The sequence below is a fragment of the Alligator mississippiensis genome, chromosome 10 (assembly GCF_030867095.1).
Source record: "Alligator mississippiensis isolate rAllMis1 chromosome 10, rAllMis1, whole genome shotgun sequence".
NCBI classification, from domain to species: Eukaryota; Metazoa; Chordata; order Crocodylia; family Alligatoridae; genus Alligator; species Alligator mississippiensis.
In genome coordinates this window covers 59,803,513-59,830,819 of record NC_081833.1, presented here as the reverse complement: position 1 = coordinate 59,830,819, position 27,307 = coordinate 59,803,513, and the positions used below count along the sequence as shown (strand labels likewise).

Sequence of the window (27,307 nt, the reverse complement as noted above, 5' to 3'; positions counted from 1 at the left end):
TTTATTTTTACAGTGTAACAGTAACAGCTACCTTTTTTTAACTGGTTTAAATTACTGCTTTTTGGCAATTATTCATCATTTATTTAGAGATAGATTTGTTATTTGAAGATGCATGTTGTGACCATTAATATCCACTCTTTAATTCAATGCTCAGGCTTGTTTGTTTTCCCTCCCTATCAGTCACAGCAGATGGATGACAAGCTGGGATGTCTTTAATAACATGTTTCTCATTCTATCTCTTTTTAATGGGTGATTTTTATTTTAAGAGCCACCCTGCCATGAACATTCAGCTACTTGATATTTTCTTTACTTTTTAGTTTGTTTTACCTTTATGTGCTTTAGCTTTTATTTTAAAAGCTAGATGAGGGTAAAGAAACAGACACATGACAGATTGTCATCATTTTATCTAAAAGTAAGCTAAGGTGTATGAGAAGGGAGTATGGGCTGTCCACATCTTGATCTCATCAAAGTTATCTCTTTAGAAGTCTTATCATTTATGAATGAGTGAAGTACAGTACTTAAAAGTAGTCCATCATATACTGCATGAGTTTCCAGAATTGACAGTGGGGAAATGTTTGTGCTTGATTGTTCTACTTTGAGGGAGAGACAGTGACATTGGGTGCAATAACTTAGAACTTTTTTATCTCATTTTGTGCTATCAGAATTGGAACAGAGGATTTACCTGATCTGTGTTGGGATTTAGGATAAATGAGAGGTTTTCTTTAAGCTTACTGAAGTCAGTGGATGTTTTACATGGATACAGTTTTTTTCGGGACTGAACCCAAGGTCAGGATATTTATTAGTCTCCTCTCTTATTCCCTCCACCCCTTCCCCCCACGAATAAAAAAAAAAAAAAATCAGAAAGAACAAAATTTTCTTAAGTCGAAGGCATGGTGTACACATGCATGGCAGGAGGTGCAATTTTGGGATGAGGGATCAGATTGCAATTGGCCTATTTGCCATATAAGGGTGAGCCAGGGATTGTGATACTCGGCTTCCCCCTGGCCAGGCAGGTTGAATATTGGGAGCCCACAGGTCTGGGGCCAGGGCTGACAGTCAATTGATTGTCAGCCCTGGCCCTGGGACTGCACCGGCGTCTCCAATCAGTTCTGGTGCAGTCGGGCTGGGGCAGACAATCAGCCGATTGAACCTGGTGCACGTTCAATTTAACACACAATACAAGGCACCTTAAATTGGATATACATGTAGCAGTTTGGCCATTTATGCCATGATTAACACATTAATCATGAAATAAATGTAATGTATAGAGGGGGCCTAAGACAGGACAGTTGTCAAAACTTCAGTTTTTCAGGAACTTCTGTGCAGCTGGAGTAGGTGAGAGTCTGATTAACCTTAAAACATAAACAGTATCATCTTGAACATTATCATCTTGAACACGTTTACAGAGAGATTACACTTTTGATGTAGGCTGGAATGTAACAGCAATATTAACCTGAAGACTTGCAAGATTTTTAATGCTTCATAATCTTTTTTTAAATAAATTGAAATGACCTAAAAATGCCAAGAGCAACCAAACTTCTCACCCATTATTGGTTAATCATAATAATACAATACCTCTTCTCTCAGTAAAATCAAGGAATGTAGAATATCTGTTCATTCAAGTATTATTCTATATTGTCAATTTTTTGTCAGAATCGCTTGCAGTGCCAGCTCTATTCATTATAATAATGCAGAGAAGTCTGCATTTTAACGACTATTAGTAGTTTTGTTTTTAAGCCCAATCTTAAGGAAGTATCCATTTAGAGAGAAGAAAGTCATACAGTACTAATGAAATCAGAAGTCTGAAAATATGTTGATTCTTTTTTTTCAGATTGACAGAATCTTTTATGATTTGACATGGTGAGAGAAAACAGTTTAGAGACAAAGCTCAGCCTATTGTATTGAAAAAAATCAACCTGTTTCAGCACAGCTATTTTCTAGGTTTGGTTTAACCTGCATTATACTTAGCATGCATCTTTAACTGAGGGGCTTTTTGTTTTTATTTATTTTTTTTAATACTGACACCCTTCTTTTTTCCCTAGGCTAGTAATACAGGTAAATGGGGGGAGGGATTTCCAAATGCTGCATCAATGGAAATTGTAATAGCTTTTGGGTATGTTTGTATATTTTCTACTTTCCCAGTACAGTAAAAGTGACACTGGATGATCAGAATAGGTTTTTGTAAGGCAGAAATTCAGGCTTTTCAATATTTAGGAATTATTTACATTTCACACAATATTTGTGCAGTTTGCAGTACATTAAACATTATTTTCCTGATTCTGTTTGTAGATAGAAAGTATATAGATATACCACAAATTTATTTCAAACATTATCTAAAAGATGTATCATATCTGATTGCCTCTAACAATCGTGGAATCCAAGGACAGTATTCTCAGACTTTCCTTATTGCTGGTGGGAAAAATTGCAAAGAGCCTTTTCCCACTCATGTGCTTTTAGTAAGGATCAAGGACACTGTCAGCTCTGCACTGTATAAAGAATTCAGAATGTGTCTAATTTGTGTTCCAGTAGTGAGATAGTAGCTCATATAGGTACATGTGAGCTAGTTTTAAAATGGCTAGTCCAGGTATGGGTAACAATGTACTGTAATTAGTCAAATCTAAGATGAGGTCCCCCCCCACACCCATGTTGAATGGGTGGGGGGGGGAAGCCCCTCATCTTTAGATCTGAGCACAGGGAGAAAGTGAGCTGCACTTCCAACTCTGAGTCTGCTCATTTCCCCACCTCCCATCCCCAGTGCCACTTACCTTCCAGCTCCAGTTGGGGTCCCACTCCAGGTCAAGGCAGGGAGCACAGAGCACATGCTGCTTCTGGCCCTGGCCTGATCATGCAGTAGCAGCTCTTGTCTTGGTGCTGGAGCTGCTGCCACTGCAGCATGTGCTACGTGGCCAGGGTGGGGCTGGGGCAGCACATGCTGCATTGGTGGGTGGGGGTGATAGGATGAATTGAAGATGATCCTCCAAAAATTAGATTCTAGACATGGACAATTATGACAAACATATATGCCTTTTCCATGTCTAGAATCTAATTATTGGAGGTCATCTTAAATTTGAAGTTGTCTTGGATTTAAGAAAATAGTATTTGAGGCAGCCTAGAGTTGATTGGGCTAGCTGCATGAGTACTTATCCAGGATCCTCTGGGAGGAAGGTGTGTGGGCCGGGAGTGGTCCGAGGCCCTTTTTTTGCATGGCGGGCTGTGGCCAGCAGCCCAGACACGCCGGGTTGGGGAAGGCAGGCGGCACGCTAGAATTAGGCACGGACGCTTAATGGTTGTTTAAGATTGTTTACTTACACTGTAGATGGTCACGGTGCAGGCTGGAAAACTTCCAGGAATACTTCGCTTAAGTCCCAGTTTAAGGACTCGGACAGAGCTCTGGATTCACTCACAGTTCACTCACACAAAGTTTGCTAGGCTCCGTGGAACTTTGCGTGCAGGGAAGGGTACGTCGAGGGATCAGGCGACGACGGGGAGAGGCGAGAGGCTTATCAGACCCCTGTAGCCTTCTTGATATTCACGCTGGGTCCAATAGGCTCCGTAGCGCTTAGAGACCTTCATGAGACGTGAAGTCTCCTCCTCCTGATGTTCGTGGAGTCCTCCAACTTGGGCGGAAACCACTCAAACCTCTTATACGGCTAGCAAGCCAATCGCTAGCTGCCACGCGGGAATAATTTAGAAACAGCCAATAGTGGAGCACAAATTTAAATACAAATGGCGGGAACTCCTTGCAACGTGCATTTCTGTGTTGCAACGAAGAAATGCACCCTGCAAAGAAAGCTATAAATGGCGGGAAATAATTCAGCAGTGCTGAAGCGCACACAAACAAAAATCACACCCTTGGGTTGTGACAGAAGGGTGGGGATTACAGCCTACACTGAACCCCATGCTGCTAACAGCTACATTGTGGTCAATACCTGAGCTCAGACAGTTTAAAGCTAGTTTGGACATATCTGTACATATCCAACATACGCAGTTGGCAGACCCCAATTAAGCTGAAGATCTTAGAGGTTTGGAATGAGTTATGTGGTTAAGGGGCTGACAGTAGGCTCCTTACTCAAACTACCATTATGCAGACATTATGCATCTTGCCCTCTCTGACATGACTGGAACTGCGTATGTGGGGAGAGCTGTGAATGTGATATACCTTGATGTTAGCAAGGCTTTTTATACGGTCTTCCACAGCCTTCTTGCAAGCAAGCTGAGGAAGTATGGGTTGGATGAATGGACTGTAAAGTGGATAAAGAACTGGCTGGATCATTGGGTTCAAAGAGTAGTAATCAAAGGCTCAATATCTAGCTGGTATCAAGTAGAATGCAACAGGGGTCAGTCTTGGGGCTGGTTTTGTTCAATATCTTTATTAATGACCTGGAATACGGGATAAAGCAGGGATTGTCAAACTTTGTGCTATTGCAGCCCTGAGTGCTGAATGGTGGCAGTGGGGGATGGAGAGCTCATACACGGCTGCAACCACTGCCGTCGTCCACCATTCCTCACCACTGCCGTACACTACTTCCCCGTGCTGCTGTGGTACCCCCTGGGAAGTTTGCAGCCCCCTTTTAAGTTGCTTGAGACCCCTGGGGGGTTGCAACCCACAGTTTGAGAACCCCTGGGATACAGTATACCCTCAGCAAGCTTGCAGATGACACCAAGCTGGCAGGGGGAATAGTAGATAATGCTAGAGGGTAGGGCTAAGATTTGGAGACCATAACAGATTGGAGGATTGAACCAAAAGAAATCATATGGAGTTCAGTAAGGACAAGTGCAAAGTCCTGCACTTAGGATGGAACAATCCCATACTGGGGCTGGGCACTATCTGGCTAAGTAGCAGCTCTGCAGAAAAGGACCTGGGGTTACAGTGGACAGTAAGCTGAAGCTGAGCCAACATTAGCCTTCTTTTTAACAAGGGCTCACTGGCATACTGGGCTGCATTAGTAGGAGTGTTGCCAGGAGATGGAGGGGAATGATTATTCTCCTATATTCAGCACTTGTGAGGCCACATCTGGAGTCCTGTGTCCAGTTTTGGCTCCCCAGTACAGAAAGGATGTGGACAAGTTGGAGAGAATCCAGCAGAGGACAACAAAATGGTTACAGAGGTGGGGCACATGACTTCTGAGGAGAGGCTGAGGGAACTGGGCTTATTTAGACTAGAGAAGAGAAAAATGAGATGGGATTTAATAACAACCTTCAACCACCTGAAGAGTGGCCCCAAACAGGATGGAGTTAGACTGTTCTCAGTGATGGCAGATGACAGAACAAGGGGCAATGGTCTCAAGTTGCAGCAATGGAAAGGTTAGATATTAGGAAAAACTTTCTCATGAGGATGGTAATAAAACACTGGAACAGGTTACCCAGAGAGGCTGTGGAATCTCCATCCATTGGAGGTTTTTAAGAGCAGGCATGACAAAGTCTTTGCTGGGATGATCTAGCTGGGCATCTTGCTTTTGAACAGGAGGTTGGACTAGGTGAGCTCCTGAGGTCCCTTCCAACCCTAATTTTCTACAATTCTGTAATTCAATGACTTTTGGAAAAGCACTTATTTGCAGAACTCAGTGCCTTGTCTTGTGAAAGAGACTTCTTTGCAGAGGAGTGAATTTTGGCACAAGGTAGGCAGATTTAAGATTAGTAAATTCTCCCTTTGCTGCCACTTGATACCAACAGACCTGGAGTCAAATTATGAAGCATAAATTATTTCTGACCATAACTAGAATAATGCATTCTCAAATTTTCTTAGATGGGTTGCTGAGAGCTTTCTGGCTATACATTTTTATACATATAAATAAAAGAACTGAATGTAAAGCTTAGCACTTGGGGACATCATATGGATAAATAGAGACATTTCCTGGGACAGTCTGGGTTTATAAACAAACAGATTATATAGATACATATATAATGTGCTGTGCTTTTTTTCTTATGTGACTGGTAATTATAGTTCAGTGAAGGTGTGTGTTAGGTTTAGTAAATACATATATAATATAGTTCAAGTAAGTTTGCTTTCTGGAATTGTTAACACAAACAATAACTAGAAACCTCTTTACACACATATCTAAAACATGGTAGAGATATTATATACAGTACGGGCTGATGAAACGCTTGACTATATTTGGCCAGAAGAATAGCTGGAAATCTGCCCAACCATGTATCCAGGTCAAATGGCCCTTTCTTTGGTAAAAGTTCCAATGCCTTAAAAGGGCAAATCCTATAGTACACATTTTGGTAAAACATCTGATAAGTCCATTGATATTTTTTGTTTATATACATTTTTTTTCAGAAGATAAGCGAATGCATTACCCAGCCAAACATAACCTGCATTTAGCAGGGAGTTTAAAATTATTTCTATGCTCTTTAGAGTTTTCAGCTGAAGATGCAGGCATGTAAAATTAATGGTTGTAGGTCTTTGTGATTAGGTATCCAGGTTGGATCAAGAGGACAGACTCTGGAGATAGGGACCAAATTCATCATTGCCTCTTTTGCCATCAGTGCTGAGCTGACAGGGAGGGAATTCCAGCTGGAGGGAATAAAGTGGGGAAAGCAGCCTTCAGTGGGGTGCCCGAGCAGGTGGGCTTGGGATCTGAAGCAAAGAGGATCTAGAGGTTCAGCCTTGGAGTAGGCACTCTAGCAATAGTGTAATGTTGGAAGAAAACTTTAGACAAGGTTTTTTTTCCATGTTATTGTTCATTTGTTTATTAATCCCCAGGAGAGGGAAGAGGTTTGATGCTGGGTGGGGCTTGAGGATGCTATTTTGAAGCAGATGGGGTAAATCATCTGCTCACAGCATTTATTTTTTAATAGTTTACGTAATGATGAAAAATATAAATAATTACTTATGCTCAAATGAAAGCATTTTAGGATGGTTATATCTGTTTGATTGGAAAGTGTTAATTTTCGCTTTTTAAATGTGTATTTTTATTATTCAAGTACGCTTTACTTTTTAGATATACATTTTACTTTAATTTACTTACTTGTTATTCATGTTACAATACATGTTTTGTGAAGAGATGTCTTTTTCAGTTTTAATTGTACAGGATGTATGGCAAAGTAGTTGTTTATGCCTTTGTTTTCTTGTCTGGGCCTTTTGCTTCATGTGATTCCTCTTTTGGCTTATGTAGTAGCAATTTCTAAAATATCTATTTGAATTTAAATTATTAAAAAAACAGTTCTGTTCTTTTAGTAAGCAATATTTTCTGGTGTGGGCACTATTTTATTAGGTCCTTTCAGTTTTTGTAGCTTTGAAGTCTTTAGGCTGCCACTTTGTATGGAATGCTTCTGTCAATATTTTCTGAAATTATTGGGAATTTTTTTTTTTTGGATGAAATTCAGTGCAACTCAGATGACTTGCATATAGGATAAAGTGGCATCTTTCTTGATTTTTATTTATTTTATTTTTTTTCACAAATCCAAGTTGTGATAATTATAAGAATATTAAACTTGTTTAATATGGTCACTGAACTTAAGATGTGTATGATGTGGATATGCTTTTAACAGTCTGTTCATTCACACAGACTGAAATTTTTTAATGTGTTGTCTTGCCAGACATACATAGATTACACATTATTGTCCATGTCAGTCTCTTCATCACTTTCACTGTCCTCTGGCAAGTCCTTGTCTGATTATGCTTGACTGGATACCATGAAATTGTTTCTACAACTTGTCAGGTCACATTTGTAAGTCTGACTGTAGAAAAATGCAATCTTGTACAGCGTCTCTGCTACAGTTGTAGCTGCAGTGGGTGGCGCATGAACCAGGCAAAACATTTTCATGACTCTTTTGCATCAAGGGTGTTCCCTTATTATCTTGATTGTAAAAAGGCCGCAATCATCTGAAAGCTTTATTATGTCAAACCAATTTTGGAGGCTTAACCAAATTGTCCAGGGTTGATGGAAGAAGTTTAGGGCTTGTTCTCACTACAGAACCTCGGTGGCTATAGGTGTGCTAGCATTGCTCTATCACAGAGCCCTTTAGTGTAATGTCCATATACCCATATGCTGCAAGAGGAGTTTTTCTACCTGCCTAGCTTTATTACCTCCTCTAGTGGCAGAAGTTAATGTGACAAAGACTACCCCAGGTTTTGCTGGAAATACCAAGGCAGGTACTCTTTTATATTCCTGGCCAACATACATGTGCCAGCAAGACTGTGCGGTGTAAACCTGGCACAAATTCACCAAAGCAGTTTTTAGGGTTCTGGTGCATTGAGCAAGAGAGACATTTATGTTTGGCTCTTTGGTAAGATGATAAGTATAAACCACAGTGCAGGCAAACAAAGTTTCTGAGGTACAGGCAGTCCTCAACTTGCAAAGTTTCAAGTGACAACATTTCGCACTTACAGTGTTTATAAATTGACACCCTGTTTCAACTTTCAGACATCAGTTTCGACTTTACAACACACATACGATCTGATGCCAAGCCATGCCAGTGAACAAGTTTGCTGGGTCACCCATCTCCCTGGAGAACATCTGTCCAAACTTCCTTGGACACTTTCTTTAAGAAAACAGATGAGACTCCAGGAAAACCTGCAGCCTACACTCCTGAAAAGACTCCAGCCAAGAACCCTTCAAAAAGTCCAGCAAAGTCTCCTCAAAGAAGTCCTTCCAAATTAATATGATTGCTATTTACAATATAAATACATTAATGTAGCTATATTACTCATCTATAATTGATTGAGTACAAAACTTCGGGTTATTTTTGGTGAAAATGGGGTATTGGGCCTTGGTTCAGGAACCAATCCCCCATTTATATCATTTTCCTGTGGGGAAAATCGGTTCTGAGTTGCAACATTTCGACTTCAGATGTGGTTTTTCAGAAACCAGTTGTGTCATAAGTCTGAGGACTGCCTGTATCCAAGTGCTTCAAAGACATCTAAGACACTGAGGCATACAAATAAACATATAGAGAGAGTTGGAACGGTTTTTCTCTCAGCGTAGTCAGAAGTCTTTTTTCCATTCTGGAAGCTTTTAAAAGTTTGTAGATAATCTAGTCACTTTAATTTGCTGAACTAATGTTTGCTCACTTTTAGTTTGCCCCTTGTCTCTGGAAAGGTAAACTGTAGTGAGAATTTGATTGCTACCTTGGTAATGCTGCCCAGGGGGGACAGATTATTTGTTTGTCACCCATTTCCCTTTGAACTCTAGAAACGATAACCTGTTACGACTTGTTACCACAATCTATTTCAAATTCTGTTTGCTGAAGATTTCTTGTTCTCTTCTGGATATACTCCTCACCCCAAAATGGGAGAGTTCCTTTACACCGGGGTGGGCAATTATTTCAGGCGGGGAGCTGCTTACTGAGTTTTGGCAAGCCATCGAGGGCCGCATGACAGGCAGCCGGGGCAAATAAATATTAATTTTCTAAATTTTTTAGGGGCCTCGTTGGCCAGATAGGATGGCCTGGCAGGTTGCATTTTGCCCACCCCTGCTTTACACTGAGCAGGAAGAAGCAAATGCAGATATTAATTCTACTTACAACTGTCAGCTCACTAAACGTTAGTATACCAAGTACCAAAATATATTATCTGCCAGTACATGCGTTTTGGCCCCAAGAGGTGCCATGAAAATCTGGATCAGGCTTGACACCAATCCTTATGCATGCTAGCAAATACTGTTAACCAGCAGCTAGAACACTTTGTGTTCTTAATGGCCAAGAGATCATAATGCCAATTAATATCTTGACTTAATACTTAGTATTCCTTAGAGAGTGGCAGCCTAAAGACTTCAAAGTACAAAAACTGCAAGGATCTAACAGAGTGGCATCCACACTCTATATAATGTATTGTTTTTATTACTGTCACCAACCATTACCTTCTACATTAAAGAACATACTTATTAAACAAATATATACTATAACTCTGAATCATCTTTGGGGACTGAAAGTGTATATAGAGCATCGTTAAAAAAATCTGAGACAAAGAGAGCTCTGACACAGGGTCTTTGGGAAACTATGGTAGGTAGGTACTGCTTCCATTTTGTTACCTCTTATTCAGAATTCTTTCTAATCTAGCCTGCCTGGGTCTTGTGTTCTCCCCAAGCACACTAATATGCCTCAACACACAAGTGGCTGCTTCCCCTTTTTTCTTGTCTCATTCACTGGCTGCTATGGAATTTGGGGGCCTTAATATTCTATTCAGCAACTTTTGAGACCTCCTTCTTTTTGGAACCCATCTGGTTCCATTTTGAGGTATGACAGTAAATATTATCATCTATGATGTTGCTTTTTTATTTGCTTCTCTTTGTACACTTTCTGTAATGCTCCTTCTGGCTGTTTCTTGTGATGTGCTCTTCAAGAGGGGTTGCAGGCAAAAAAGAAGAGGGGAATGCTTGCCTCAGTGGAATTCTCCTTCAACTTTTCAGTCCGCTATTTTTTTGAGGGCAGATATGCCATGCTTTGTCCCATGACAAACAGCTTGAGCATCTGGCAATTTGTTTTTTGTCTCAGAACTGGCCTATAGACCACAAGAAATGTAATGTATATCTGGGTACTTTGTGTCACATCTGTCAAATTTGTCAGAGTTAACTAACTTTCTTTACCTCATTTCTCTTGTTACTTTCTAAAGAAAAGAATGTATTTTGTTCCCAGTTATAATCATCATGAATCCAGAGCAGCTGTATAAGTTTAAGTGAGAGAAATTCTTTGCCTATATTCTGTGCGTCTCAGCAGTGGAATGCTTATTTTTATATTAATAGAGCTCTGTTGGAAAGGACAGAAAGTACTCAAAGGTCATGATGGATTAAGACTGAAAGCTATACTAAGAAACTTACATTTGACATTGTTAATCGCAGCACTAAGGAATTTTCCTTACCACAATCCGTTTACCGGTTGTTTATAGATTGCATATAATGATAGGGTGTGCTAAATATGCCACTTGCTATCTGACAGAACTAACTAATTATGAAAAGCTGAAGTCTGCAGCTGCCTTTAATATATGATATGCAAGATGTATTAGTATTGCTGAGAAAATGAAAGGATAACATCAATAAATGCATGTCAGATTATAGTCAGAAATCTTAGTGCTTTTGGGGCTGTAACCTTACAGCCTACATAGGAAGAGAGGAAAATGGACTGCCATTGATCCAACTAAGTGGCATATCTTAATGGGATGATATTCTGTCTTCAGATTAGAGAATTCCTCAACCCTTTAGTATTTTGGGCTGTAAAATGCATATACTTAATTTGGATCTAACTGATGGTTACTTAAGCCTTACTAAGAAAATACTTTAAAAATTAAACCCCTAATATTTATGTGGACAATAGCTCATTTCTTATAAAGATAAAATTAAAAAATATATATTCTGAAAGTACCAGAAAAAATATTGAGACCTCTACTTCTGTAGAGTGTCGGGGGAAAAATATATCCTGGTTGAGAAAATAACTCTCTAAATATGAATGGTGTGTGAAATGATACAGGTAATAATGATGTCTAATACATTTGCAGAGAGAGTGCTGTAAGTGCTGTAGGGGTCCTGGTTGTCTCTGATAAAAAAAAAATCCAAAATTATCTAATTAAAACCCACATTTTTCTGTGATTTTTAAAATGAAATGCTATATATAGTGTTTCATTTTATTAATTCAGTGTTGAACACAATATTTTATTGATATATTTACAACTTTAAAGCAGTTTGGAAGCCTACCAGTGCCTCAATCATTATAATAAAATAATATCTAAATACCTGTACATTTTGGCATTTGATTTTGGGCTTTTTTTATCATGGAAAGTCAGAACACATCTTGCCCCCTTGCATAGTCCTGACATGCTAGTGCTCTGCCCCTGCCTATGGCATTGCCCCTTGCTCCCAAACCACAGCCCCCAGCCCTGCTGGTGTCCCTCACTCTTGACCTGCAGCCCCTGCCCACCCCCTACTTGCTTCCTCCTGGCAGCAGCTCCCCCCCGTACCAGGTGTGTGTGTGTCGGGAAGGGTATGTGTTTGTGGGGCAGAGGGTGTGTGGGCATTGCCATTGGGTGGGTGATGCCATTGGCAACCCATCAAAAAGGCATGTGAGGACACATGCCCTCCCCCCCCCCCGATTTTTCTATGCCAACAGTGGGGCATGGGGTACCCTTCAGCCTGTTCAGACTGGCAATGGGCAGGAACCACCTCCACAGTGCAACAGCAAGAACCAGCTTGAGATGGTAGAGTGGGATAGGGAGACTTGGTGCTGCTGCTGCCACTGCTGGAAGCCCTGTGCCACCATGACCCTGTGCCCACTGTCAGAGTGGGGGGGGGCACAACTCCATGCCGCTGTGACTGCTTCTGGGGGGGCAGGAGGCAGCTCACTTTGGCAGCAGTGGTGGCAGCAGCACCGAGTCTCCCTGCCCTGCTCTTCCCTCCTGTGCTGTGTCCTGCTTTCTGGGAGGTGGCTCCTGCCCAGTGCTGGTTTAGCCAGTCTGCAGCCCTGTGCCTCACTGTTGGTGCAGAAATCGGAGGAGGGGGAGAAGCACAGGACACCCCCCTCCTGTCCCCTGAGATGCCTTGCAGGGGCATGCCCAGACTGTGCCTGGACAGTCTCCAAGCCTGGCCTTACCATGCCTGTTTTCCCCACCCCCGGTTCCATAGATGTACCTGAATCCAGCTGCTGGGGCTGCTCCTACCATGTTGCCTGGCTGTATTGCTGGCCGTGTGTGTGTACGTTTGTATGTGCATGTGGTGCCCCCTGCCTCCAGTTGCCCTCCCCACAGCCCCAAGTTGCTTCTTGCATGCTCGAACTCTGCCAGCCTGCAAAGGGAAACCCACAGTCTCCTGCTTCAAAGGGAAGAATCTGAGTTTTTCTTCTTTTCCATAGGAAACAGAAAACTTGTATCCCTGGTGATGAGGAAGGAAGAGGCAGTTGCTGGCACTGTGGGGTGTGCATGGAGGGGAGGGCACAAGTACTAGCCACTGCTGTTACGGTGGCCACCACTTGAGGATTAGTGTACCACAGAAGAGGGCTACTACTTCATACCCTGGATCAGGAGGCCTTGGGTGAAAACCACCATTCAAACTGATGTAACTTTGGATATGAATATGTGTAATAATTACAGAATTTACTCAAATCCAAGATGATTTTGAATTTAAGAGGACTCCCCAAAAATTAGATTCTGTACATGGAAACCAGTGGAATGGGGGGAGGGGCCAGACCCCTGCCTCTTGTCCATCCTGTGTGCCCTATGCCTTTGCTTGTTCCCTACTACCTGTGCCAGTTCATTGCTGCCTACCCCTCCACCACATGCCCTCAGGCTTGTGTTTGTCCACTATTCCCTGTCATTGACCCTTTGCATCCCCTTGCAACCTAATTCCACCTTTTTTCCCCCCTTTGCCAGCCTCTACCCCCCTGCCCTGTCTGTGCCTGTGCCTGACCCCTGCCACTTGTCTCTTCACTGGGTTGGAGCTGGAGCATCAGACTCTCAGCAGTAGGGTAGAGAGCCCCTGCTGCCTGCCTCAACCTTTCTTACTGTTCTGCTCTCCCCTCCAGTCTACTTGCTGTCTGTTTGATGAGGGGAGGAGTGAAAAGCAGAGCCACAAGTTGCTGCTGCCTCTTCCAGCATCACCCCTGGCTGGCATTAGGGCATGGAGCATATGGAAAGCCTTATTCTCCCTAGCCAATTGGCAGCACTGACATCGACACTGCTGCATGACCAGCCAAGGGCTGAGCTTCCATTTGTTGTGCCCTTGGATAGAGCAGCTTGAGCAGTGAGTAGCATCTGACAGTAAGGGCTGGTGGGGAGGGGAAGAGTTGTGTGGGGGCAGAGATGGGAGGAGCAAGGGGGAAGAGGCAGAGACTTGTGCGGGGGACAGAGGCTGTGGGGAGCTGGGGGGTGGGGAGGTGCAGGTGGCAGGGGAGCAGGAAGGCTACAGGGAGGAAGAAGTAGACAGGGCAGAAGGCACGGGGGCTACTTGACCTCCCCCTCCTCAGCCACTGCTTTCCTTGTAGCAGTTTGGAGAGGAATTCAAGACAACCCTCCAATACTTAGTTTCTGTACCTGAAAAATTATAACAAATTTTCAAAATTTCCATATATAGAATCTAATTATTGGTGAAGGGTGGTGGTGGGGGAGTCATGTTATATTTCTGATCATCTTATATTTGAGTAAATATGGTATTTCTGTCTGTACCCTCTACACAAGTTGTCATCGTGCTAGAAGAGGCCTCAGCACAGCTCTCAACTGACATGAAAGCATGCGGCAGGTTTTATGGGAGGCTGTTCAGAGGTTCTTCAGCCTAATCCCTCGAGCCTAAGGACTAAGTCACCTGGGCAGAAGTCTTCAAGGTGTTCAACAGCCATCAGGCAAACCAATCTATGGACTGCTAATATCCAGAGAAAACAGGCCTTCAGATATTTTTTAATACTGCTTTGTGCATATTTCAGTCACCAAAGGTGACCAAGATTATTATAGTGTGTATATATATTGGTTTAACAAGGAAGTGCACAGCCCCACTAGGGGTAATGCCTTGCTGGACCTGGTCCTGGCCACCAGGGATGACCTGGTGAGGGGACTGCAGGTCCTTGACCACCTGGGCAATAGCGATCATCACCTGCTGGATTTCATTATCCAACGCTAAAGCCCTTGACTTCAGAAGGGCCAACTTCAATGAGCTTAGGAGACTAGTGGGGGAGGCACCGAGGGCCCAGAAGGTAGAGGAGATGGGAGTCCATGAGGGATGGTTGTACCTTAAGGGGCGATCCTCCAGGCCCAAAGGATAACAGTCTGTGAGAGAAGCAAGGGGGGTAAGAGTGCTCAGAAACCCCCTTGGCTCAGCAAGGGCATACAGGAATGTCTGAGGACTAAAAGGGGGGCGTACAACCAGTGGAAGGGAGGAGCTATCACCAAGGAGGAGTACTCCTTCTCGGCCCAGGAGTGTAGGAGGGCTATTAGGAAGGCCAAAGCAGAGATGGAACTCAGGCTAGCGTCCAGGATTAAGGACAACAAAAAGTCCTTTTTCAAGTACATTGGGAGCAAGAGGAGGGCACCAGGCAATGTAGGGCCCCTGCAAGACACAAACCGTAATCTTGTGGCTATGCCAGACAAGAAAGCTGATATTTTTAACAGTTTCTTTGCCTCTGTTTTCCTGAACAGTGACTGGGACATCCCACCTACTAGAGGTAGGGACAATCTTGGGGATAGTTCTATCAGGCCTTCAGTCAGCGCAGATGTAGTTAGGGATCTTCTGGAAGGGCTAGACATTTTTAAATCTGCAGGTCCAGATGCCCTCCACCCAAGGGTGTTGAGGGAGCTGGGAGAGGTCATCGCGGAGCCTTTGGCCCGGCAGTATGAACATTCGTGGTCATCTGGCCAGGTGCCGGGGGATTGGAAACTGGCTAATGTGGTCCCTATTTTCAAGAAGGGGAGGAAGGAGGACCCAAGTAATTTAGGCCTGTAAGCGTCACTTCGCTGCTCGGGAAGATCTTGGAGAGAATCATCAAGGAGCACATCTGTGGGGCGCCTGCAGGGGAGATCATGCTCAGGGGCAATCAGCATGGGTTCATCAAAGGCAGGTCCTGCCTGACCAACCTGATTGCCTTTTATGACCAAGTAACTAAATCCTTGGATGATGGTGTCGCTGTAGATGTAGTCTTTCTAGACTTTTTAAGAAGGCCTTTGACACTGTCTCTCACCCCATCCTCATCAATAAATTAAGCGACTGTGGCGTTGATGACTGCACAGTTGGATGGGTAAAAAATTGGCTGATGGGGCGCACCCAGAGAGTAGTGGTGGATGGGTTGTACTCAACCTGGCGAGATGTGAGCAGTGGGGTACCCCAGGGCTCGGTTCTCAGGCCTGCACTGTTTAACATCTTCATCAGCGACTTGGACGAGGGGGTGGAAAGCATGTTGTCCAAGTTTGCTGATGACACTAAGATGTGGGGCGAGGTGGACACACTTGAAGGGAGAGAGAGGCTGCAACTCAATTTAGACAGACTACAAAAGTGGGCAGATGAGACTAGGATGGGGTTCAACGTAGACAAATGCAGGGTGCTGCACCTTGGGAGAAAGAATCCACAGCATGCATACAGGCTGGGGAGTTCCCTTCTTGAAAACACAGAGGTGGAAAGGGATCTCGGAGTCATTATTGACTCCAAGATGAACATGAGCCGCCAATGCCAGACTGCAGCCAGCAAGGCCAGCCATACCTTGTCATGCACCCAAAGGTGCATCTCAAGCCGGTCCAGAGAGGTGATACTCCCCCTCTATGCGAGTTTGGTCAGGCTGCAGTTGGAGTACTGCGTCCAGTACTGGGCGCCACACTTCAAAAGGGATGTGGCCAGCCTGGAGAGGGTTCAGAGGAGGGCCACCTGCTTGGTGAGAGGGCAGCAGCACAGGCCCTACGAGGAGAGACTGAGGGACCTGAACCTGTTCAGCCTCAGCAAGAGGAGGCTGAGGGGAGGACCTGGTGGCTGCCTACAAGCTCATCAGGGGAGATCAACAGCAAATAGAGCCCTTTTCTCCGCAGCACCCCCTGGAGTGACGAGGAACAATGGTAAGAAGCTGATGGAGAATAGGTTTAGGTTGGAGATCAGAAGGCAATATTTTACAGTTAGGGTGGCCAAAATCTGGAACCAACTTCCCAGGGAAGTGGTCCTTGCGCCTACCTTGGAGGAGGAGGTTGGATGATCACCTCTCTGGGGTCTTGTGAACTCAGCATTCGTTCCTGCCTGTGGCAGGGGGTCAGGCTAGATGATCTGTTCAGGTCCCTCCTGACCCTAGCTACTATGAAACAAGTATGTTCTTTAATGTAGCAGGTAATAGTTTGTGATAGTAATAATAATAAATAGTAAAGTGTTACCAATCTTTGGAGCAAGCAGATAACTGCAGGAGATGCTTTATTGATAACTAGAAGAGGTGACTTTTTCTAAAATCTCTGCTTTGCTTTCCTTGTAGTTGTAATTTTTACCACATCCCTTGAATTCTGTATTCATAAAAGAGATTTTTGTTATGTTTACCTCTCTGGCTTTGAGTTATAACTCCAGTTTTAGATACAGAAGATTTAAGGAAAGTTTCTTCAATGAGAAAATATTTTCCTTTTTTTGTCACTTTTTTCTGTTCTTATTTCTGATTTAGGATCTCTAGTGGTATTACTGATTGGTTAAACAACAATAGATGTGTAGCAAATAGATAACTAACCAGTTGATCACATTTATCTCCCATTTATGGATTTTAGAAGAATTAAAGTGTTGGGGTTTTTTATAAAAATGAAAGTTTAAATTCTGATAGAGGTTTACACTAAAGTTGTAAACAAATAAAATCAGTAGGTAAGACAGAACCTATCATACAGAGAAATGGTGACGACATTCCTGGAAATTTCAATTTTTTGGACAAGTTTTGATCACAAGCAAACATTTCTTGGAAAATGCAAAATTTAATGGAAAATCTGAGATTAAAAAAAAATCTGACCAGTTCAAATAAACAGCATTCCTAGAATATAGAGCTGATCCTGGAGTTGACAGTATTTGTACATATTGTTCCATCTGTATGAAGCTCTAATGAATAGGGACCTACTGAATTTGGGGTGGCTGCCTCCTGATTTTGTGGTTTGAGCGTGGTGGTGGGTACCACTTTTGTGGTGGAGCATAGCAGGCCCCCCACACCTCTGACTGGCTGAGGGACAGGCAGGACTTCTGGGGTCCCCAAAGATTGACAGATGGCCATCTATTCATTTCCATGGACGGGTGAGCTGGATTTCTGGGGCTCTGTGACAGGGGGCAAACTTGAGGTCAGATCACAAGTCAGCCCTCCCACCTGCCCAGGGCAGTCTGCTCTAACTCGCTTACTACAACTTGAATGTTAATATGATTTATTAAGCGGGAGGCTGCTGTTGCATTACCCTGATGCCAGGGGGGCGCTATCACAGCTCCGAACCTTCTCTATACTGTGGCCCATGCCTGACAGATGGCATCCAGATTATTGTTCACCCCGGTTCGTGGCCGGGTCAAATTCAGTTTACTGTTGGGCCTCTATCACGCACGCACACTCACTCTGCCCTGCTCTCACAGGGGCCTCTTGCATACTGCCCATCACTGGGCCTCTCTACTGCCCTGCTCCATTGAGCGACCCCCTCTGGGCCATAGGGGTTGCCTATTCCCACTCTGGCACTACACACGCAGCACCTTTGGTTCGCTTGAGCTCCCTTCTCTGAGTGGGCCCACACTGTCACTATTCGCAACACCACTACCCTCTCTGGGATCTCCAGGACCCTTTGTCTCTGCTGGACTCAGGTGCCTATTAATGGGTGCACCTGGCCCCACTGCTCCCACAGTTCTCACAAGTACCCACCAGATGGTGGGGGTTGGGGTTAAGGTCACCCCTACTCACCTTTCACTAGGGGGGAGTGACTGGTCTGGTATTTCTTAGGGGCTATCCTGCCACAAACAGCCCCACTAGGCCCCCCTTTTACGTGCAGCTTAGGGCTCAAATGAGCTCAACAAGGTATTTGTCCAGCTTCCTCTTAAAGACCTTCAGAGATGGCAACTGCACCTCCTCTGCTGGAAGTGTGTTCCAGGTTCTAGTTACCTGTACAGACAATAAGTTTTTCTTTATGTCCAGCTGAAACTTTTCCTCAACTATCTTGTGTCTATTGGTCCACATCTTTCTGGAGGGGTGGTCAGGGGGGAACTTTTCTGAGAAGTTGTTCACCTAGGTCTTGATGTTCACCCTTGACATATTTGTAGGCAGCTATCAAGTCGCCTCTCAGCCGCCTTTTGCTCTGGATGACCAGTCCTAGATCCCAAAGTCTCTCCTCATAGGGCCTGTCCCCCCCAGACCCTCGATCATGCGGGTGGCCCTTCTGTGCACCCTTTTGAGCTTGTCTACATCCTTCTTGAAGTGTGGTGTCCAGAACTGGACGCAGTACTCCAGCTGTGGCCTCACCAATGCTGAGTAGAGGGGGAGGAGCACCTCTCTGGATCTGTTGGAGACGCATCTGCTGATGCACACCAGAGGTCTATTTGCTCTGTTGGTGACTTTGTCATACTGGTGGTTCATATTCATCTTCTGGTCGATCGTCACCTCTAGGTCCCTTTCGGATGCAGTACCACCCAGTGGACCACTACCCATTGTATGGATATGGTGAGGGTTCTTCCTACCCAGATTAAGGACGCTGCATTTGTCCCCATTGAGCCTCATCTGGTTTTGTTCAGCCCATAGGACCAGCCTGTCAAGGTCGTCCTGAATCCTTGACCTGTCTTCCGATGTGCCCGCTTGTCCCCACAGTTTGGTATTGTCCGCAAACTTAATCAAACCTTTGTCCAAGTCAATAATAAAGATATTAAAAAGCAGAGGCCCAAGCACTGATCCCTGGGGTACACCACTGGAGACAGCCTTCCAAGGATGAGGCCACCCCATCAATCAAGAATCGTTGGGATTGGCCGCTGAGCCAGTTCCCAACCCACCTCACTCTACCCTGGTCTAGGCCAGAACTCTCCAACTTAACTGACAGGATTTAATGGGAAACAGTATCAAAGGCCTTGCTGAAATTTAGGTAGATGACATCTACCTCCTGTCCCGTGTCCAGGTGGTTAGTTACCTGGGCATAAAAGGACACCAGTTTTATTAGGCATGACCTCCCTTCTACAAAGCCATGCTGTCTGGTTCTCAGTACCCCACCAGATGCAAGCTTGAGGGCAATGTCCTCCTTGACAATTTTTTAAAAGATCTTCCCTAGGACCGAAGTCAGACTGACCACTCTATAGTTGTCAGGGTCATCCCTCTTTCCCTTCTTAAAGATGAATACCAGGTTTGCCTTTTTCCAGTCATTAGGGACAACTCTTGAGTTCCATGATTCCTCGAACAGCCTCACTAGAGGCACCGCTATGAGCTTGGCCAGCTCTTTTAGCACTCTTGGTTGAAGGTCATCTGGACCAGCTGACTTGAAACCATTCAGCTGATATAAGAATATCTTCACCAGTCCTGGCCTGATTTTATGAGGACTGCTGTTATTGCTGTATTCTCTGTGCCCCTGGTCTGGTGACCAGTTCTCGTCTGATTTCAGGAATACTGATGCAAAGTAATAGTTGAGGAGCTCTGCCTTTTCATGGGGGTTAACTGTGGGCTTCCCCTCTGTGTGCCACAGTGGAGCTTGATTTTATTTTATTTTTCTTGCTCCCTATGTACCTATAGAAGGATTTTTTGTCAGAGGCATGGGGGCCCATTGCATTCCACCATGAAAATCTTTCCCCACCTCCAGCTTCTTTTCCCCCCTTACTTTACATTCTCTCCCCCACCCCTCACCCCCAGCTGCTGCTTCTCACATTTTTTTGCAGCGACTGATTATATTTTTAGTTTCTGCAAAAATTGTAAAATTGTGAATTTGGTAGGTCCTTACTTATGAAATAGTTTATTTTAAGTGCAGCAGAACATCTGCATCTTGTCAACTATGGAATTGAGTTTTGTACAAGTATTTCTTTCAATTATACTAGATCCTCTCAGAACAGATTTTAGAAATTCTATTTTAAGTGTTTGTAAGCAGCTGGCTAAGCATTTCTTTATTTTTTTGTTAACTGTCAGGAAAGGATTGGTACTTGCTGCATTTAGAAGTTACTGTGACAGATGTGAATGACAATGCACCTGAATGGGCCATGGAGCCATTCCCATTCTTGGCTGTGGTGTCTCCTAAAGCTGCAGCAGGAACACAAGTATATAAGCTTCTTGCTGTGGACAGAGATGAAGGAGTCCATGGAGCTGTCGAATACTTTCTCCTGGAAGGTAAGTTAAAACACATGCATTTGCAAATATTTAACACTTGTTTTTTTCCTTCTATACTCAACAGGAGTAGTCGTAGTACTGTTTAGCCTCAGAGGTGAATTTGTCTGCATGCCTCTAGTGAGAGTTTTTCCCATATTGGTAGTAAAGGATGAGTGAAAATAAACTTTCTGTATTTGACTAATAGCATATTCATTTCTTTTTAGGACCCATATACCAAAGTAGTGAAGTATAATATCACACATTGTGATAACCTTGCAGAGGAATCTCTACCTTAGCAAAGTAATTATGAAAGCAGTTTTAGATGGATTTTTATATTATTTTTAAATGTACATGAACTCCAAATCAAAGAGTATCAGAAATGGGCCTTCCACTTCTTTTTCACATTCAGTAAAAAGTAGTTGTGTGTGTGTATGTATATCGATATCTAAATGTATTTTAGGTGGAGACGACAGATTTGTTGTTGAAAAGGACACTGGCTGGATTAAAACAACAGGATTGCCACTTGTAAAGGACAGAGAGTACCTCCTGACGGTGTTAGCAGCAGATAAACTTGGTAACAAAGGATCTCCTGCCTCTATTTCTGTGATTGCTGGGCTTCGACCACCACAGTTTACCAACATATCATATGTTGCCAATGTTCCTGAAGACTTTCCACAGGGAAAAGTGTAAGTAGCAGTTTAAAAGCACCTCCATACAAATTGTAACAAGGCTTCCTAGCTTAACTGTGATACTGTTATCCCAAAGTATTTATGGAATTGGCAGATTGCAATTGATATGATAAGTGATTGTTACCCAACGGAAAAGGTATCTAAGATATAGTGGGTGTACTTTTCAGTCATCGTTTTATTTCAAATAGTGGTGAGGAAGGGTAAAACGTTTGCATTTTAAAAGTATGTTGATAATAGCAGGTAGTGGACATTGCACATACCATAATTTTTTTTAATAATGTCCTTAACAATTGAGGCATTAAGAAGGGCAGGAAAATATCCTGTTGTGTGTACTCTTCCACTTCAGGAAGTTTGTTAACATTTAGAAAAAACTCAGTGACATCATACGAAAACCAGAAGCAATGGTTATGTTTGCTGCTTTTATTAGTTGCAACAAAAAACTAAGCAAAAAGGAAGATGCCACAAAGGCTGATCATTTGATTTTTGGGTGGGTTCATCATGCCAGTCTGATAGATATGACCAAAAATCGGGTACAATAATGCAAAACCTTTTACTGAGATAGAAAATGCTGTTAGATATGGTGGGATAAATTCTACCTTCACTTCCATCCCACCATCCTCAACGACTTGCTGTAATGTTTCGGACAAAGTATACCCAAAATGGATTGACACATCTGTTGATTTTTAAGCTGATATGTTGTATTGTAACAGATATAGTATTCCAATTCTATTATTTTTATTACATTTTTCAACGCGGATATAGCTACATTCTTTCTGAATGTAATGATACCAACTGATGTTGTGCGTGTGTTTTCTTTAAAAGTTTGATGGATAGAAATCTTTCTCTGTTGTGGTATTAGAAGAACTGTGGAATTCTAGCAGAGTATTTCATGCCTGCCATCTTGGATTCAGTCAAGGCTCAAGCTAAACATAAGAAGGTTCTTTGTAACAATTTTTTTTCTGAGCACTCAAAAATATTTTCAGAGTTACGAGGATACTAGCCAGCTAGGCAGCCAATTTGTCATATTCCCCAGCAGTTTGCAGAAGGAATGACCCATTTAATCTTGATTGTAATCAGATTATAATGTGACAGAGGTCATTGCTATAAAAATGCCCCCTATTGAAAGCAAGCTATCATTGTATAATAATAAAAATTACTAATACAGATCATTGGAGAACCCCTGCAGGCCTATTTATCCTATATTAAATAGGATAAATTGGCCAACTATTTTGCACAGTGGAATCTTGGTTCATGATTAGGATTCTTGATTACTATAGAATACAAATAATAAATACCATAAAAAAGATCTGAAACAGCCTTTGACAATATCAGCATTTCAAATACAGTATCAACCTTGGAAGTTCTGACCAGAAATATAAAAAGATGCAGGAAGAAAATACTAATCTCAGCTGCTGTCTTCTCTATTTGATTCTGCGTGATGGTGGGAGACCGAAGGAATTTTCATAAGGCGTGTTCTATGTGATCAGGCAGCATATGTCTAAGTGATGTATTTTTTCCATTTTTAGGGGCAAATTCCATGTTTTTTAAGGTAAAATTCTCATAGACTCCAATTAGTTCCCCTTCCATTCAGTCTTCATGACTGAGTTTGCAATTTTACTGTATTGTATATTTTCCTGTTTCAAATAATAAAAATAGAAGAACAAATATAGGAGATTTATAAGAAGTTTTTTTTTTAAAAGAACTTCAAAGAAGAAAATAATCACTTGAATTTGATGACTTTTCTCTTTGGCAGTTTCTTTTTTCCTTTTTTTCACTTTGCTTAATTTTCATCCAGGTTTCTTACAGTTTCTGCTTTGTCCTATCAAAATGAATCCCTGAGCTACAGCTTACTCACTAATCCTAGTGGCCTATTCAGCATCCATCCAGCAGCAGGAGAAATCAGCTTGACTCGGAGTGTCGATTATGAGAGTGATCAACACCAGTACCTTCTTCTGGTTAGAGCAACAGAAAGCCAGGAACAATTTAGCAGTGCAGTTGAGGTAAACACTCTGCAATTATTCTTTTTCCATCAGTCTTTCCAATTTTCCTGCTACTTCTCCAGGTTATTCCAGATTCCTTATAGCAGTGATACTTAACTAGGGTGCTGTGGCAGCAGACATGTTTGACAAAATATGAGGTGCAAACAGACACAACAGAAGATACTGGTTGACAAAATATGAGATGCAGAATAACAACAAGATATAGGGCGTAGACAGCTGGTGGGGGGGGAACACAATGACCCCTTCCACTCTGACAAAATTTTTCCCCCTGCCACTTCACTCACACCTACTTGACCCAGCTAGGACTTGAACTCAGATTCCCCATCTGGGAGGCAGGAATTCTACTACTCAGCCACCAGTGCTAGGACTACTCCTGGCTGCTAGGGCTTTTGACTTTCCAGGAGCCCCATGCCTTACATTGAGCCACCTGCCTCTTGCTGGAGGAACCACAAGCTGAGCTGGGAGCCTCTTGGGTTGGCTGCATACCACTATGCCCAGCCTCTTGCTGGGGAAACAAGGAGCTGAGCTGGGAGTCTCCTGGGTTGGCCACATGCCGTGTCACACAGCCTCTCGCTAGAGCTGGGTGGGAAACCTCTCCTGCGGGCGCCACACTGTGCTGCCCAGCCTCTCGCTGGGGATCCTGGAGCCCAGCAGGGAGCCTGTCCTGCCGGCCGCATGCCGCGCTGCCGAGAGCTCAACCGCCGCCTGCGGGTCTTACTCCCCTGGGCTCTTCTGGGGCAACTGCTTCCATCCCGCTGGCCCAGCTCTTGCCAGCTCTTTGAAGCTCCTTCTTCATCATCCCTCGCTGGTCTCTCCCCGAGTCAGCTGCACTGCCCCTTTTATCCCTCTCCAGGTGGCCAGAGGGGCCAATCTGGGGACATGGAGGGTGAGTCTTAATTCAGATCTAGTTTCTCTACCTGGGCCATGGGGGTGGGGCAAACCCTCCCCCATCTCCAGGGCCTGGTTGGTGAGGAAAGGGAATCCCAAGCCCTCCCATCATTTTTTACCCTTTCAAAACCCCTGGGCCAAATCACTACCAGCTGGTCTGTCACATTAGCATAACAAGTTGTTGCCATAGCACACAAGCAGTGGATAATCATTGTTGATAGTTGCTGTTATGTCTAATGAAAGAAGATTTGTAAAGTGGGAAGGTGGGATTTGAAGGCCAGTAAGGTTACTTTGCAGGCACATCTACTTATTGCAGTTTTACTTAGAACTTTTTAACATTGGCACAACTTGGTCATTGTAAAATTATTTCTGAGTTATGCTGTTCTAAATTGGAGGAAGACTATAGATATGTCTACAAGAAGTAATGCAATGCCAGGTAGAGATAACCAAGCAAGCTTCTAAATGAGGTATTTCCAGTACCCAGCGCTGCCCGCTCCAGCTGTTGTGGCACCTCCTTGAGCCAAGCCAGCTGCCCACTCAGCCCCACCTCAGAGCTGGGCAAGGCCCCACACAACCCCAGCACCATGGGCAGGAGGGGAAGGATTCAGCACGCCTGGTGGAGGCCACCCCACTGGGACCAGACCCTCCTCCTCCCAGGGCAAACGGGGGTGAGCATGGCCCAGCAGTGCGGAAGAGCCTTCTAGGTCCAGGCTGTGGCAGCACAAGTACAGTGGGAGGCACGGGGATCCTGTTGCCCTGCCACTGCAGGGAGGTCAAGCACCCACCGAGGGGCTGGGAATCTCATTGCTGTGGCAGGAAGGTGCCATCTGACCCCTGTGGGGTCCTGCCACCTCCCTCCTCTCCGCTCCCTCCCAATGGTGGCAGGATCTGGGCAAAGGAGAGGTCTACAACTTAGGCTCTATCTGCATCCCCAGCCCCTGCTCATGAAGGTGAGGGGAAGCCATGGCTCTGCAGCTGGGCACCAACTCCTAGTGGCGCAGCTGTGCCTGCTGCCCCCTGCCCATGGCTCCCTACCAGTGACCTGGGGCTTGCACAGTGCTGGGCGCACAGTGAAGACATAAAGGGTCGGGACTGTTCCTGCTGGCTGTCTCTAAACTAGGTGTGAGCTGTCGGTTAACCATTTAACTGACGTAATTGGAGGAGGTTAAGCAGATAATTTTTTAAACAATATTTACATCCCTAGTCTACACTACAGACAGTAACATAACATAGACATATTCCAGCTAACCTAAGTATTAAGCAGTCTAGTTTACAACATCACACAGCTCCATGTAGCCTGATTTATGCAGCATCTCACTGTCTCTGTAGGGTAGATGTATTCTTGAGCCATAATATTGACCAAAGGGAATGAAAATATTTTAAAACAAGGTTAGGAGCACGTCTGTATTTGCGTTGGTCTAACTTCTTCAGTGGAGTAAGTGTAGTTAAATTCAAAATCTGGTCTCAGCCACATTCATGCTGTATGCTTGACAGTTTTAGTATTGGCAGGTAGACATAATAGAAAATATTGCAAGTTTAGTGAGGGCTAAGAAAACAAAATGAGAAAAATAAAAAAATATTGCTGTAGAAGAATTTTGAGATCTGACAACTGCTATTGTGTGGGAATTTGTCTGATACAAAGAACAGTTCTCAGCTGGAAAAGAGCAGTATAGCAAAATCGGCCTTTCCTATGGGCTGTAGCTTCTGCATCCTCGAAGATGATTATTTTTAGACAATCCTTGCATCAGATATATCTATGCTTATGAAGGCATTGCCCTGATCTACTCTGATACTACTTAATGCTTTCATCTTTTCCATTTAGGTTTCGGTTGTAATCAAAGATGTGAATGATTGTGCCCCAGAATTCCAGCAGTCAATCTACAACAAAGATAATGTTCCTGAAACAGTTACTATGACAACTGCACTTCTGCAAGGTAAGCGCTTTTCAAAGCTATTTATTACCCTCAGTAGGAGTATTGTTTTCTGCTCTTAATTAGAATTTTCCCTCGGAAGCACAAGTTACCAGTTTGAGGGTATTCGTAACTCCGAGGTGGCAATTGATATACTGTAGGTTTGGGTCATGGGCCTACGCTCCTGTGCTCCTGTATGTATAGCTCAAAGAAGTTAAATGGAGAGAAGAGGAACCAAAGAAACATTTTTTCTATGAGGTTATGTAGGGCATTGCAAATGTGGTTGCTGCTGCAGCCTTGGAATTGCAGTAGCCTCATAGTTGCTATATCCCGTGTTCTGAGGGGTGGCAATGAATTTGGCCAGTAGCACCACTGAAACATCCATGTGCTTTACAAAGAGCGTCTTTGTGGGATGTCCACCTTTTTTCTTTGCCCCAGTATATATACAGTAGTTCTGCTGTACTTGGGGCCTTGTGTGTTGTGAGTAGTTGAGCAAAATTTGGACCTTACTAGATTTATTGTTTAAAATGAGGATATGAAAAATGTGAAATGGCAAAATAATATAATCAAGATGTTTATGGAAAAAATAGTAGTCAAGTAGCAAAACAAATTTACACCAAACACAAACAATTGCATAAGGATTTAAGATTATTCTTTTATTTACTTTTTCCTATGGTTTGCAAAAGTATGCACAAAAATTAAATTAGTAAATTACTAGCAGAATATTGAGAACTGATCTCTTGAATTGAGTAATAGAATTTTGCAGTCTTCTGATAATGTTGTTTTGGGTTTCACTGTATTTTTGCAGATTGTGAGGCTTAGTTGGCAAACACTTAAATACATGCTTAACTTGACACGCATGAGAAGTCCAGTTGAACTCGGGGGACTGCTTACGTAAAGTTAATCATATATTTGATGGATCAGGGATTATGGGGACAAAGTTAATTTGGGTGGTACAAATCAGGTGAGCATAAGATTATAAGTATGCATAGAGAGAAAAGATTTCTGGTCAGAGGGCTCTTAATGAAGAAAAAGCCTAACATGATTCAATAGCTGCAACTACTCAGAGAATTGAATATCTTCTTTTGACACAGCACTTATGGAGATTCTGGTCCTTGTAGCTTTCGAAGTGTAGTCAGTCATTATAGAAACACTATATCCTGTG

General features: G+C 43.4%; 1 protein-coding gene across 1 annotated transcript in view; it reads left to right on the top strand.

Annotated features, from left to right (window-relative positions):
• LOC102560908 (neural-cadherin) overlaps window positions 1–27,307 on the top strand; it is a 125,163-nt gene that overhangs the window by 25,503 nt on the left and 72,353 nt on the right. The window contains exons 2-5 of the mRNA XM_019492937.2: window positions 20,479–20,676; window positions 21,116–21,341; window positions 23,140–23,344; window positions 26,055–26,166. Coding sequence (XP_019348482.2) covers window positions 20,479–20,676; window positions 21,116–21,341; window positions 23,140–23,344; window positions 26,055–26,166 — 741 coding nt within the window. The remainder of the gene's footprint in view (window positions 1–20,478; window positions 20,677–21,115; window positions 21,342–23,139; window positions 23,345–26,054; window positions 26,167–27,307) is intronic.